At 38.9% G+C, this 15,272-nt stretch overlaps 1 protein-coding gene across 3 annotated transcripts; it reads left to right on the top strand.

Annotated features, from left to right (window-relative positions):
- The first annotated feature begins 83 nt into the window (after positions 1-83).
- On the top strand, positions 84-15,228 carry prkg2 (protein kinase cGMP-dependent 2). 3 transcript variants are annotated; one of them, XR_003412026.2, is made up of 20 exons: positions 84-207; positions 1,615-2,114; positions 2,750-2,916; positions 3,057-3,170; positions 4,392-4,497; positions 4,912-4,975; positions 6,793-6,870; positions 8,205-8,299; positions 8,480-8,548; positions 8,651-8,749; positions 8,933-9,080; positions 9,291-9,427; positions 9,820-9,909; positions 10,260-10,401; positions 10,520-10,683; positions 11,252-11,374; positions 11,515-11,577; positions 12,554-12,620; positions 12,729-13,311; positions 14,189-15,228. XR_003412026.2 is itself a non-coding variant. In XM_027029648.2 (19 exons), exons 2-19 carry the CDS (start codon positions 1,633-1,635, stop codon positions 12,822-12,824), a joined length of 2,304 nt encoding a protein of 767 aa, XP_026885449.1. In that variant the 5' UTR covers positions 84-207; positions 1,615-1,632; the 3' UTR covers positions 12,825-13,830. The 3 variants fall into 3 exon arrangements, 1 of the variants encoding a protein (XP_026885449.1); XR_003412025.2 differs by having other exon boundaries at positions 13,954-15,228; XM_027029648.2 differs by lacking the exon at positions 14,189-15,228 and having other exon boundaries at positions 12,729-13,830.
- Positions 15,229-15,272: the final 44 nt, after the last annotated feature.

Genomic DNA, 15,272 nt, shown 5'->3' with positions numbered 1-15,272 from the left:
TCACGTCACGTCAGCATCATTGTTTCGGCTCGGGTCCAAAGACGGTATCCGGTCCAGTCATTACGGTGTCGTGCAGGGTAGCTGTCACGGCGCATACACGCGAGCGCTGTCTCGTGCATCGAAAAAAGGCGGAGGCTTTCGATTTTGTGTCTTCATTCGTAGATGGGACGTAGATGGAAATTCGTACAAGATCGTAAATACAGAAAGGTGAGTTCTTCAGTGTATTTCGTGCGTTTTTACTCATGCGAAAACAAACCTTCTTTGAAGTTAGTACTTTGTTTATCTTAAACGTAATTCATAGCCCAAAACAGGTGCATCGTTCTTTTAAAAAATCTGATAAAATGCTAACGGAATATTCAAGCATATTTCGAAAATGTTTACACTATTTTTTTCTTGGCCGCTTATTATCAGACTCTAGTATAAACAATTTATAATCTTTACATAAATTATTGATCGTGTATAATAAACTGTAAGACTTTGGCTAGTTTTACAGTGGCTTACAGCTCTGACTAATACTGTGTTGACATCCTTTTCGACTTCGTTTATCTTTATTATTGAAACTTTATATAAAGATGGAATATTGTGAATTCAGTTACAGAGTACTCATTTCTTTATGTATATTATATAGTTTAACACCGCCAAAGCTAAAGATGTAGGATGATGTGTAGTCTAATCATTTAATAGATTGTCCTAAAAGAGACTTTTATTTGTTAGGGCTTTTATTTGTTAATACTGAAGGATGAACATCAAATCATCTTTGTAACCTACTATGGAATTTACAAACCAAGTACATCAAACAACAATAATATTCTTTCTGTGTGTATGGCCTTTCACTAGAAGTGAACTATAGTTTTGTATGGTGAAAGTGTGTTGGCGTCATTATGTCGGTTAGTCAGATTTCCATTATAGTAAACACTATAGGCCTAATTGTCTTTGAGCATTTTTGCTTGAGTGGGAGTATCCAGTGTAAAATGTCCAGTTTTGTTTATATGTTTGCCTAGAAATGAACTTTGTAGTATGTCGGTACACCATTTCAGTCCAATCCACCAGGAAATGACCAAAATGAATTACATCATCATAAACTGGTGCAGTCGATGCATGGGGTGCCAGAGCTATTAAATATCATCAAAGCTCCTGAATAATTGATTAGTAGACAGAATCACTTTAGGTCACCTGATATTATTTAAATCTCTCTCTCTCTCTCTCTCTCTCTCTGTGTGTGTGTGTGTGTGTGTGTGTGTGTGTGTGTGTGTGTGCATTTGAGAGATGATTCATTAATAGACAGATAAAAAGGGTCCTCTAACCTTTGCCATCAAACAGAGTGACCTGTAGGGTTCAAATAGAAGCACCACATCAGAAATTAAGAAAAAAAAACAGCCTGCATACACACATTACCATACAAATGATGAACCAAAATGTCATGTGTGACATGTAATCTTGTGTGAATTTTGAGAATAACTGTGAGAGTTTGTTCACTATTTTGGGAAATGAGTGGCAACGTGAGGTATTCAACAAGTTCCATCACAAATCTGAACGTACATTACATTGTTTGGTTGATGTACGTTTGACAGTGTTGCAAACATAATGATCTCCTCTTTTCATTCATTTCTGTAGTTTTAACTTGGTGCCAAAATGGGAAATGGCTCAGTCAAACTGAATCCCTTCATAAAGGTCAACAGCTCATCCAAGTCCAAGGTGAACGGTGAGTCCAGCGGAGCTCCTCACGTCCACAGGCTGAGGGTGGAGGAGCTGGAGAACCAGCTGAGGAAGAAAGATGAAGAGCTGAACACCCAGCAGCTCCACATCAAGCATCTGGAGGAGCAGCTAGCCAAGCAGAGCCAAGCTGTTACAGACATCTCTGAGGCTCTGAGGAGCAAGTGCCTCCAGATGAGCAAACTGCAAGAAGCTCTGAAGAACCAGGCAGATGCAGAAAGCTTGTCTTCACCCAATAAGACCCATTCCAGTGAACCACTCAGTGGTCTGCTCAGAGATGCCCTCAACAAGAGGAGGGGAGCCAAAGCTGGAGTGTCTGCCGAACCTTCTTCCCGGACATTTGACTTGAGAACCATGCCCAAGTTTTACTTTGAGAGTGCTCGGATCTGGAAAGAACCAAGGTTAGACCTATAGCAAAATTTAATGTCAATATAAAGCCTGTCCCAAATGACTTTTAACTTCAAAAGTGTCACTTACGCCATACCTGCATTTTTTCTTAGTGTTCAGGGCTCTAGGACTGCCATCATCTTTTATACATGATTAATTAGGTTGTGCTATTCAGACAATAATCTCCATAGAGACCATGTTGAGGGAGCTCTCATTATATCAGGTCATACCATCTGGAGAATTATTATCTCCATGCTGGTACAGACCATTGAACAATCAGCACATGTGAAAACCCAAGAGAGTGCCTGAAGAACTTTCTGTTTAGCTTGCCTTGAATAATTTGACAATAAAACATCACCCAAAGAGCATCTACTGCCCGGATGTCATAATTTACATAAGACCAAAGACCCAAACATAAGGAGAGTGCCAGATCACTGCAACAGGTTTACTATCATGTTCATAATTAATACGAAATTACTCTTTAGTGATACATGATGTATAGTCTAAGTGCACTGGATAATTAGGAAGAATGTATGTATAGATTGTATGAATGTATGTTTTTAGATAGAATGATTTATGTATATATGATTTATGTATGTATGTTTTATGAATGTCTGATTCATGAGTGTGTGATTTATGTATTTGGCAGTGTGAAGAAGCTCCTAACAGATGCCTTGAACAAGAACCGATATCTGAAGAGGCTGGAACCTCAGCAGATCAAAGACATGGTGGAGTGCATGTATGAGAGAACCTACCAGAAGGGAGAGTATGTCATCAAGCAAGGTGAACCTGGAAACCACCTGTTTGTGCTGGCAGGTAGGAATCTCCATGGATCCAGCTAAAGACACACACAATCAATTCTTTTTGTTAAAGATTTCAAATACTTGTAGTTTTCCAGAATCCTTGTTAGGCAATGTGTTTCAGTTGGCCCATTCTACTCTTATTTTTACTTACAGATGGTAACCTAGACGTCTATCAAAACAGCAAACTGCTCACATCAATCACAGTATGGACAACCTTTGGAGAATTAGCTATTTTATATAACTGTACCAGGACTGCATCAGTTAAAGGTGAAGTATATTTACATTTACATTTATGGCATTTAGCAGATGCTCTTATCCAGAGCGACTTAAAAAAGTGCTTTATCATTTACTCATAGAATACATCCTAGCCAGTAGAGTAGATTAGAGTCCAATATACCAATGAATTAGAATAGTGTAGAAATACAGGGATCAGTGCTGATGCCTAGAAGTACAAAATCATCTATCTTAAACAATGATAAGTATAATAAATAATAAGTGCTAGACTTTGTTAAACAACATCAGTGTAATAAACAATATCCTACAATAAGTACTAATTTAGTTAGTCAATATAGGAGCAGGTTCAGATGTCATTTAAATATTCCACGAATACATTGGTCTTCAGTCTGCGTTTGAAGACTGCGAGGGGCTCTGCTGTCCAGACAGCAAGTGGGAGTTCATTCCCCCATGAACTTAAGTAGTTCATTATAATTTTAAATGAGATTATAAATATATAAAGAGTATTTTAAACAATGGAGGAGAGGCCAAATTGACATATGGTTAATTATGCAAATATAAACACAACTTCATGGTGGATTGAGAAAAGACAACATTTATCCTGAGCTCAATCACCAGAAAATTCGATTGAAAAATTGGAAGTGAAAGTACGTCTAGACAAAATCAAACTGTGCTTGAATAACAGTTCATTTGTGTATTATTTCAACCTGGTGACTGCACACATAGAGGATGTTTCAGATTTAGACTTTTAAATCCACTTATATCCCTGGACTTTGAATAAAGAAAAGTGAGAGACCAGAGCACTCTTGTAAATTCCTGGTTTATTTGCAATTCAAAGCTTTTGGACATTTCAGAATGTAATTTGTTTTGGCACAGAGCACTTTCTCCAAGTGAAGTGATACTATGAATTCTGAAAGAATACTGACCATATTCCTCGGTTCTCAAACAGAAACATCATCAAGACGTGAAATTTGAGGGTAAAATTGAGGGTAGATAAAGATATTTATCAAAGTGGAATAAAACTCTCTGCACTGTACATCCATGGCAACCAGTTCATCAGTCTAACAGGCTTCCTCTTAATTTGATGCACTGCAATAAAACATATCCGATTTCTAAGCATCCTTTCGGAAGCATCTGGTGTTTCATCATGACAGGTTCACGGCAGGTTAATCTGGTCCTCCACAGAGAGGTGGGGGTCAATCTTCAACAGCACGCTGGTATCTCCCTTACCCACTGTTTTGTTGGTGGTTGCAGCGGCCACTGGTGTCAAGACCTGGGTCCTCGACCGAGAGGTCTTTCACAAGGTCATGCGAATGACTGCCGAGGCGCGACACGAGCAGCACCGCAACTTCCTCAGAAGGTGATTTGACTGGCATGTCGTGCGCCACATCACAGCCATTTGATCTCATCATGAAATGAGATGAAGCCTCAAGTGAAGCATAGGTTTAAATGAAGGTTTGAATGGCTCTGAGTTCAATTGTGCTGGCCTGGAAGTATGTTTGAAATGACCTTGGTGACCCTGTATATACAATTTAGATAGAAAACATGAGTGAAAGCCATTGGAATTATTCCGTTTGAAAGCTAAGTTAATCATGTTAGTAGGAAAAAAATAAATAATCAGTGTAATCTAATTTGAGTTGAAATAAACACAACTGTTCCTTATTATCCCTGTACCACATAATTTCACAGAAAGATCCCTATTGTGTTCTAAAGATGCTCGGTTCCTGATTGTTTTTGGAAGACTGATTGTCTCTCTTCTTTTTTCAAATTCAAGTGTTTCACTTCTGGCCAGTCTACCAGAGGACAAACTTACCAAGATTGTTGACTGCTTGGAAGTGGTAAGTAAAGATCTTATCTCTTTGTAATTGATTGGATACCCTGTTAAATACAGTCAGTTAAGTGCCACACCAACCATCAATGATCCTTGTGCTGGAGGGTATTACCTCTGTCAGATCACGGTCAAGTAGATTGTCATAGCTATTTGTTTACATGTAATTATCTGAAATATTGCCGTCTCCATTCGACTAAAGCCAGATGAAAGTGTTTCTGATGGAGGGGCTGAGGGAGAAAGCTGGAGGTGAGCTGTGATTTGTCAAAGACCTGTGTGACCACCAATTGGTTCTGCTGACTGATTTATCTGAGGGGCCAAAAGCATGTTTTTCTGAAAGAGTGTGGGCTTTGTCAGCTTTGTGTCAAATAACCCTCTTCACATTCCCCACCTCCTGAAAAAAAAAAACTTCAAGGACATTCCTCCCGATTGTTGTTCCCCAGGGTTGAATGGAAAAATTCTGTTATTCAATCATTCCGATGGAGTTGATTATATTCTGTCCCAAGGGAATGGGAAGCGGTGTAACTCAATAGTGGCCCAGATGTTTTGGACTGCAGAATGCAGATAATATGGACCTCCATCATTAAACAGTGGGGAATGGAATGTTGTGAGGAAAACTTGGAGTGGACAAATGTTTTGGAGTTCCTGGAGTAAAGAGGTCCAGGGCTCGCCTGGAGAACTTCTCAGATGAAACAACAGCAGAGTCTTGCCAAGAGGATGCGTGCTTGGGTCACAGATATAGCAACAGGACTCACACTTATCTCTAATGACCACCAATGGCCTTTGTGGTGTTCCGGAAACTGTAATTAATGTTCTATAATGCTTAACAAAATACACCGAAGAAACTGATTATGGCTAGTTTGTAAGTTTTTGAACTGCTATAAACTTTTTTTTTTTTTCCCCAGAATCACAAAACATCAAATACATGCCACCACCATATGTTAAGTAACAATGATGAATCTCATGTAATAATTATGTAATATTTACTCATTCGCTTAATTTTAAAGGTTATCATTAGAGCACTGAATGACGGTAAAATGATTAAGCTACAGTACTAATCAAAGTAAAGCGTTGATTGGTTATGTATTCATAAAACTAACACATTTATTTTATATTTAGATTAGGCAAAATAAATGATGTGCTTTATGACATATGATTGACATTTTCCATAAAATATCTGTCATATCTCAGCTCCCCCCCAAATACAACAAACAAACAACATATTTATCATGTAACAATACATGTGCTCCCCTGGGAACTGAAGCCATGACCATGGTGTTGCTAGCACCTTGCTCAGCATGCTCTACCAAGTGAGCTACAGAAAGCAAAGTTCCAGCAGAAGGTTCCAGAGAACATTAGTCAGTGGTTGAGATCCAAGATGCAAAGTTGATATAATGCCTTTGCAACTCCTGGAAATATGCTCTAGTGTATAGGTAAGATTAAGAGAATCAGAGGAGAGTGTAAGTGATGACGGTTTACATGCTTCAGTGTGATGAGCTGTTTCAACCAGATTAGCAAATCCTCATTTACCACTGCATTTGAGACCAGGCGGAGACATGGAGACATTCTGAAGTCTACCCACAAGTGTAGTTAGTCTCTCCTTTCATATTCGGGGCCTTCCAGCCGATGCATTTTTTAAAACAAGCTTATCAAAGCATAATAGTTATCAGACGTCATATGCAGTGTGGAACTTCCTGCAGTGTTTCGGAGTGACATATGGCAGCCCTCCTCTGGGCTCCTTTGGGATTTTACTTACGGGAAGAAGGCAGCAGTGATTCACTGGGAAATCAATACCTAAATGACATTTTTATTGTGTTTCCTCATTAGGAGTATTATGACAAAGGTGACTATGTCATCCGGGAGGGAGAGGAAGGAAACACCTTCTACATCATTGCTAATGGAAAGGTATTATCTTCAGCACACATCTTTTTCTATTAAATTAAAGTTAGTTGTGGTTAGATGTACTAATAGATTCATGAGGTAACACAATCTGGACCATGTCATGCTTTGTTGCTGATTTGATGCGACTTTTAAATAAATTGTGCTATTGACAGTCTCATAATTCAGTCCATGGTGTAGATTTATTATGTATGCCAGAAATTGCTTTCTAATACTCAACTGTTGTATGCTCATGATCTTCATATAGTATATGAGAAAGGTTTCTTCTAATTTTACAGTGTGCAGTAAGATAGTCCTGGGATTATTGGCTCTGATAATGGCCCTTTACAACAGAGTCCAGTAAAATCATCTTAACCAGTATTTGGTGAACCCTGGCACTCTGCATAGTGAAGATTACAGTATTATTCAGTGTTTAATGTATCTTCCCTCATGCTAGATGTTGCTCCCTGTAGCTGATATCAGGCTCCCTTACCCAAGCTTAAGCATTCTAAGAGGAGAACCATGCTGATCTGAAGTCAGCTGCTATGGGTACTTTTCCAAAATAACACTGACCATCCCAGGGGCTACATAGGAAATGCTTGTCCATTTCTGTAGTGGTTCAGAATGTGTTAAGATAAATCAGTAACCCAACACTGCAAAGGTTAAGAGACGGTGAACCGTTTAGCATGGGGTGTCCAGCTTGGCTCCTCCCAGCAGGCCTTGCTCGCATGGGCGGATCTGACCGGGAAGGCGACAGATGTGTTCTTTTCTGGGGGGGGGATTTAAGTGCCGGAAATGATGCTTCACGTCAGCCTGTCGCCACCCTGTCCAAGGTGGCGTGCTGGGAATAAGCCCATTAGCGTTAGCTGCCGAAAAGCTTCCCATTGGGTCAAGAGGGTCAATGACAGATCACTTTACAAGAATGAGGAGGAACTGGATGCCCCATCATGGTAAAAGCTGAGAAAAACAGAATACGGAAATAGGGCAACATGCAGAAAAATTTAATATGGTTCCCTAGTGCCTAATATGACATGGACACCTAGTGTAGGTGTAAATACTCTTGTATCAGTGCTGACATTCTGCACCTCCTAGTCTTTGTTCCATTTCAAATTCAATTTACACTATATATTCATATATTCAGTGGAAATATTGAAGTTCAGTGGTCAGGTATTAACTGTATAACATGTTGTATATTCTCAGCTCACACTGGTGACTAGTGCTAATAGCAATAGCACAGCCTCACACCAGGATTCATTAAGATTACTGGAACTTCATTTCTCATTAATAAAATTGGTAGACATCCTTGAGCCATTATATCCTCCATAAATCATATTAAACCTATCTGACATTGTGTCACACAGGTTAAAGTAACCCAAAGCACAAAGGATCAAAAGGATCCACAGGTCATCAATTCCTTAAGAAAAGGTGATTACTTTGGGGAGAAGGCCCTCATCAGGTAAACATCTTCGTACACTTACGTCACATGTTAGTTTCCCTTGTTAGAGATGTTGCAGGTAGCAACTTGCATTGATAAATAATTGATTAAAGTGATGCATCATCCTGGAGAAGCTCCAATGAGTCAAGAATTCAACACAATTCAACACAATGCATATGTTTCTTTACTACCTCTGTGCAGTGACGATTTCAGGTCAGCTAATATAATTGCGGAAGAAGATGGCGTAGAATGCCTTGTGATTGACCGAGAGTAAGAGCACAGACCTTTTGCCCTTTTCAGTAGTGCTATATGCTTTACATAATCCATATTTTCCCTTTAGTTGCTTACAACCTTTTTGCACAATCTTTCCAGAACGTTCACTCAAACCGTCGGCACTTTCGATGAACTGAAGAAACATCTTCAGGGCTATGTTGAGACATTAGCCCGTGATGACAAGAAGAGAAACGCAAAGTATGCACTGCAGGTTTTCCTGGTTTGTCTTAAATACACAAACTGCTACATGTAAGAACTACAGACAGTGGCTTAGGTGTTCAAGGTCACTGCAAGAAGTGATCTTTGGTCAACATTACAAGAGAAATATCACCCATTGACCGATTTGTTACCAACCCTGAACCACCCTTTCTGGTTTTGCAGAAGATCGAGGAGTAGCACTCCTTCCGGCTCCACCTTATCACTTGATGTGTTACAGCTCAAAGAGAAAGACTTTGCATCGACTATATCCTTCAGTAGCCTGGAGATCATTGCTACTCTAGGAGTAGGGGGGTTTGGCAGGGTGGAACTGGTGAGCAGTGCTACATCTGTAAACAGCCATTCAGTGGTGACCTACATTCATACTAAATGTCATCAGTATCACCTTCATGAACACGAAGCATTGCAGTAGCTTTAAATTGCCAAATAAGATTGCATGCTTGCAGATTTAAAAGGTGTGACGTGAAAGGCATTTTGAGGAGATTCTGTCTTTTGACAGTACTATGCCTTGTATGCTCTGTAGGTTAAAGTGAAGAATGAGAACATGACTTTTGCTCTGAAGTGCATTAAGAAGCATCACATTGTGGACAACAGACAGGAGGAGCACATCCTCTCAGAGAGGAGGATCCTGAGTGAGACCTGCTGCCCTTTTATTGTCAGGTAGGTTCAAGCAGTGACTGGAAAAACATCACCGGCTTCCAGCTTCAATACCCCTGTTCAGGCACAGATTATTTGAACGCAGCCCATTGATGTTATGATTTGGGAACATTACAGATAATATTTTAATAGCTGGATATATACAGAAAACAGTGCTCTACTGAGTGTAATAAGAGCTGTCATAGTGTTAGCATTTTACTAATGACATGGCATTGGCTTTGTCTTTTCAGTTTTATACATACAGTACACATATGAGAGTCTGTGCTATTGAAGATGAGAAACAGTCCAGGAATGACCAGTTTCTGTATTGAAATACAAAACTGAACACCATGCTTTTAATAGCTTAGTACTTAGTCACTTTATGACGCAACTGTCCATTCTCTTTTTTTTTCCAGAATGTACCAAACATTTAAGGACAGCAAGTATGTGTATATGCTGCTGGAGGCGTGTCTGGGTGGAGAGATCTGGAGTCTGCTGAGAGACCGGTTAGTTTCCCACTGATCATACAGGCAGAATGGAAGAAACCAATACAAATACTAGAACCAGTGAAGTTCCTATCACTTTTGATGAACTTCCCCTTTCTGGTGTAAGTACTGTTCAGTGACTTAACTGTTCTTTCTATGGCCATATTAGGGAAAGTATTTTTTGTAAGCACTAAATAATAACTTAAAGCAATCCTTTGACATAATTGTAACCACATACTCTTACTGTTTTTAATCTCCAGAAATGTATTTGCTAAATTCTTTTAGTAAATCCCAGTGTGCAGCACCCTTTAGAGTAGTATAGAGTCCTACAAAGCCCCTCCTCACGTATACATACCCCTTATTTTTTATAGGGGAAGCTTTGATGAGAATACTGCAAAGTTCTGCGTGGGCTGTGTGACTGAAGCATTTGAATACCTCCACAACAAAGGAATCATCTACAGAGACCTGAAACCTGAGAACCTTATGCTGGACTCAGAAGGATATGTGAAACTGGTAATAAAAGTGAATAAGATGCACAGAACTTTGAGAATTACTAATACTTTTGGATTGACGAAACAAAATAACAGCCCTAGCAGAGCTGCTGCATTTGCTTTGGTCTGTTTTGTGCCAGGTTGACTTTGGCTTTGCAAAGATTATCAAGTGTGGCCAGAAGACGTGGACATTCTGTGGAACTCCTGAGTATGTTGCACCTGAGATCATTCTCAATAAAGGACATGGCCTCAGTGTGGACTTCTGGTCAATGGGAATCCTGATCTTCGAACTTTTGACCGGAAGGTTTGTGCTCGTCAAATGTGGAAAAGTAATCATTGAGCCTTCCCTTTTTAAAGTGGAGGTTCAATTTTTAAATTGATAATGATACACCTCAAACACTAGCATGCATTAAATGAGAATATACCCAAATGTAACTAACCCGATACAACATTTTTTTTTTGAGTAGCTGGTCTTAGCATGGGAAAGGAATTTAAATGCTTCCAAACAAGTGGCTTTGGCTCTTGATTCACTTCCAAAGTGAGAGTATCCTGATCTAGTATACCCAGCAATTTCAGTCTCAGTTGTTTCAAACTGCTTGGGCAAAACCTTGTGCAAACAGCCACTGGGGGAAATGTTTCTAAACAGTTGTTTGTTTTTGATGTTCCTGCCTGGTTTTGGCAAAGCAACTCTTTACTCTCTTTACTGAAGGTGAATGGCTGAAATGACGTAAACGTCTGTGATTTTATGAAAGCTTGTGCAAGGCTAAGATTACTCTGCACCCTGATGATAAAATCTCACTGTACCCCCAACTCATGATAGCTGTGGCTCAGCCTATATACAAAATGACCTTTTTGTCTGGTTTCTTCCATAGACCTCCATTTGCTGGTTCAGATCAGATGATGATATACACTTTCATCCTGAAGGGCATGGAAAAGATGGACTTCCCAAAGACCATCACCAAGAGGCCAGGGGACCTTATACGAAAGCTCTGCAAGTAAGAACCATAAAATGTATATCCCCAAAGGCCTGCAGGCTACAGGATCTTTCCTCTGTTCAACTTTTCAGGACCTCAGCATGGAAATTAAGAGAAGTGCAGATGAATATAACTGCACATCATTTTATTTTGCCCCACAGACAAAACCCATCAGAGCGTCTTGGCAATATGAAGAATGGAATAGCAGATATCAAGAAGCACAGGTGAGTTTAAACACCCACACACACACTCCCACTGGCAGGTGGCTCATGAACAATACCATGATTGTTTGGCCTTGAAAGATGGAGGTTTATTTCCTTACCTGCTCTATTGACTTACATCTGGACTCAGTTAAGACAGGCATGAAATTGTTCGGGGTCAAGCTTGTTGGAGGAGTTAGGGGAAGCTGGGTCTCCTGCTGTTTTGAGGTTACTGTGAAGTTTATTGTTTGTAAAACCTTTCTTGAACATGTTTCAATCCTACAAAACTGCTCAAATAGTTTTCAATCATACAAAACCTATTTTGTAATTCACCTCATTTTCATTGTATGCTGAATGTATGGGAAGTCAAACCTAAACTTGTGTTGGGTGCTTAGCATACTGGCCACAGCTGGTATCACAGCAGGCACTTTATGATACATTTGGCTTATCAATAATGCAGAGGCTAAAGTGTTGATTTGTGGACATATATGGGCCATATATTTTCTCAGCTGACAGCTGCCTTTGATACATTAGCATGGTGAGCTCTGTCTGGGTGCATAATGGGTGATATACACTGAAAAGAACAGAAGGATCTCCTTTAGTCTCATTACTATTGCAAATTCTCGGCACGGTGCTGAGAATGCATAATCGGATTGGTTTATAAAACTGAGCAGATGGATCTTGATCTCTGTGCACCCTGGTGGACAATCCTCGCCTTGGTCTGATTTGTAGTGTGCAGCCCCTGGCCAGGCAGATGGTTTGGTAATAGTCAAAAGGAATATGTTCTTCTGTATTGGACTAGTTCTAGTTGTTTTCCTGTCATTTGCAGCCAGTTGCTTGTTGCTCTGTTATTATGAATGCTGACTCTGGAATCAATAATTAATGTCCCATTGAGAGCAACTTTTGGAAGGTTATGCTATTAAGGTGGTGTTAAGATATGCACTATTGAACAGAAGCAAACTGGAAACTACAGATCATTCTGGTTTTATTTGCGATGTAGGTGGTTTACTAGTTTCAGCTGGGCTGGACTGAAAGACAGAACTTTGATGTCCCCGTTAAAAAGAGAGGTAAGAAAAGCAGCAGTTTACAGTTTGGACTGACATGGTTTGGCATGCATTCATTAGTCCTTCAGTGTACTGCAGATACTGTGATTTTGGCCCTCATCTTCTTTCCAGCTGAAAGGGCCTATGGACCACAGCTACTTTGATAGCTACCCACCTGAAGACGATCTTCCCCCAGATGAACTTTCTGGTTGGGATATGGACTTCTAGCCTCTCTCACCCCACCGTGACTTACCTCAGTGTGATCCAAGGCCAAACCTCCCCTGGCATCCCGATCCCCCAACCATGAAGCCATTGTGATTGCAATGTATGCCACAACATTCTTTCACAAAGCACTGCCTTCATAGCCAAGCCATGTTTGTGGTGGGGTAGGTGGCAGACTGAAAAGAAGGTAGGTGGAGGGGGGAATGTGGCATTTGAGTTAAACTGGGACTGTCTTGTTTGAACGATGTCAGTTGCCTTGTTCAGTTCTGGTTCACACGATAAAATGATCCAGTTGATTTCTTCCTTTCACTTGGCTTGTCCACCTTTTTAGAGACACTGTCAATCTCAAATGCTAGGTAAGGTGGACCACAGAACTCTCTCCAAAGCTTTCCCCAATCGGTCTCCTTGTATTTGAGTCATGGATGTTTGGGCAGCATGGGGAATGGTAATATTTACCTTTTGACGTGGAGAAATGATGTGGACAAGCAAGAAGGTGAGATGTGCCTGGTTTTAGAAGCAACAACGATCCAAGTGTTGAACTCTTGAACTCCAGAACCACCTGTGGGTGTGAATGCCAGTGATGTGGTTTCAGAGGTGGACCACAGGACAGGAGTTCAGTTGCAGTTTTCTGTAATTTCAGTAGACCTTTTTAAAATGAATATATTTAGAAGTGCAAGAAACTGACTTCTAGAGCCTGTAAAGTGCTGTGTTCTGTTTTTTCTTACTTCTGCATTTGAGCCAAATATATTTTCTAAAATGTTTTCACACTTAAATATACAAAACTTAAAGGTTTTGTATATCTGTTTTAAATTTTATTTGTTGTTAGGTATTTATTATGTTAATAATCAGCAAAGCTATTGGGAGCATTTCTTTTAGAGGTCAAATAATTCCTTCAAAAATGTTATGTGAGCATTTCAAGTTTGCTAACAATCTTTGTTAAATATTTGTCCTTTATCAGCAGTATTTCTAGTATAAATGTGGCTGTAAATAAAATTAGACACTTAAAAATGAACATCATTGTGTGCAAACTTTTAAGATAATCCTGAAGTGCTCATTAAGCACATTCTGTTCCATGATAAAACGTCTTATGTTCATAGCAATTTGAATTACATAACAATTCAACTTTCTTTTACAGTATTGCCAGTACTGAGGGGTTACTGCTCATCCGATTAACTCAATATTGTACTTTCATAATAAAAGTCAGATGACTGAAATATATACAATTTATTTATACAATATATACTTTATTGATGGTCTGAAGAGTGATCTTACAAGTGTAGTGACCTATGTAAAGGCAAAAAATATATATGTTTTTACCAACAGTGAGAAAATGCATTTATATTATTGATTGTTTGCTTTATTTATTTAAGGCTACAACCCAATCTTGATGAAGACTTGCCTTACCCCAAAAATGACAAGATATGCTACATACAGAAAATAAATAAATGTTTTTAAAAGTCATTTCCATATACAAATATAATTTCTTATGAAGCTTATTATACAAGCACCTAAATCATTTACATAATAGATTACACAGTGTGGCAAAGGAAACCATTCTATAAAAATATATTATACAAATATTGAAGGAGTGCTCTGAATCTTTTGGTATTTATGTGATATATATTAAGATAATTGCTCACTTTCACATATATGCATATCTTCCTCATCGGTTGCATGTGTATAAAAAAATCAAACACATTTATTCACATGCATTAGAAATAATAATAGCATTCATTCTATGTAAATATAAAAAAGTAACAGGAAAAAGAAAAAAATGACTGTACATCATGGACAAAATGTCACATGTATAAACATTTATATCAAATTACTGAATTATTGTTTGGCATTATGGACAAGAGTTAAATATTCATATTACACTCTAAGCAAAGCAAACTTTCCTGAAATGTGAACACAATATTTATGTCTGACCACACATTTCCCCAGGCAGATTTTTTCTTTTCATTTTGACAAGGCACTTTTGAATACCTTTGTACGCATCTTTATAACATAAATCATGCGTTACAAACAAGTCCCAGAAATAGATAAAGGCCTATATATTTTCAAATGTTTTATCATTACTACATTTGTTCACAAGTTACTTGGCATATTGACCTTATTACCTTTTTTTTAAGTTCACATGAATAATACGTTTTGGAACGTTACCTGCCTAGAAATGTCAGTGGGTCTCGGTAATGACAGTCACACACAGTGGAAGACTTGAGGATTTTTTCTGCCCTTCCTATTTTGATATGACACCAAGTTCCATATTCTGTCACGTTATAGTGGTTTCTTGGTATTTACTATTGCAGTCTAAAATAAACAGTAAAAAGTACAGGTGAGCCATTGGGAAATGTCAAGAGGAAGCTTGACATACTAGACATTTTTGTATGTATGTATATGCGTGTGTGTGTGTGTGTGTGTGTATATATAGTATATATATATATATATATATAT

The sequence above is a fragment of the Electrophorus electricus genome, chromosome 9, assembly GCF_013358815.1.
Source record: "Electrophorus electricus isolate fEleEle1 chromosome 9, fEleEle1.pri, whole genome shotgun sequence".
NCBI lineage: Eukaryota > Metazoa > Chordata > Actinopteri > Gymnotiformes > Gymnotidae > Electrophorus > Electrophorus electricus.
The sequence above is the reverse complement of the archived record's forward strand: the minus strand, read 5'-3'. Positions and strand labels throughout refer to the sequence as shown.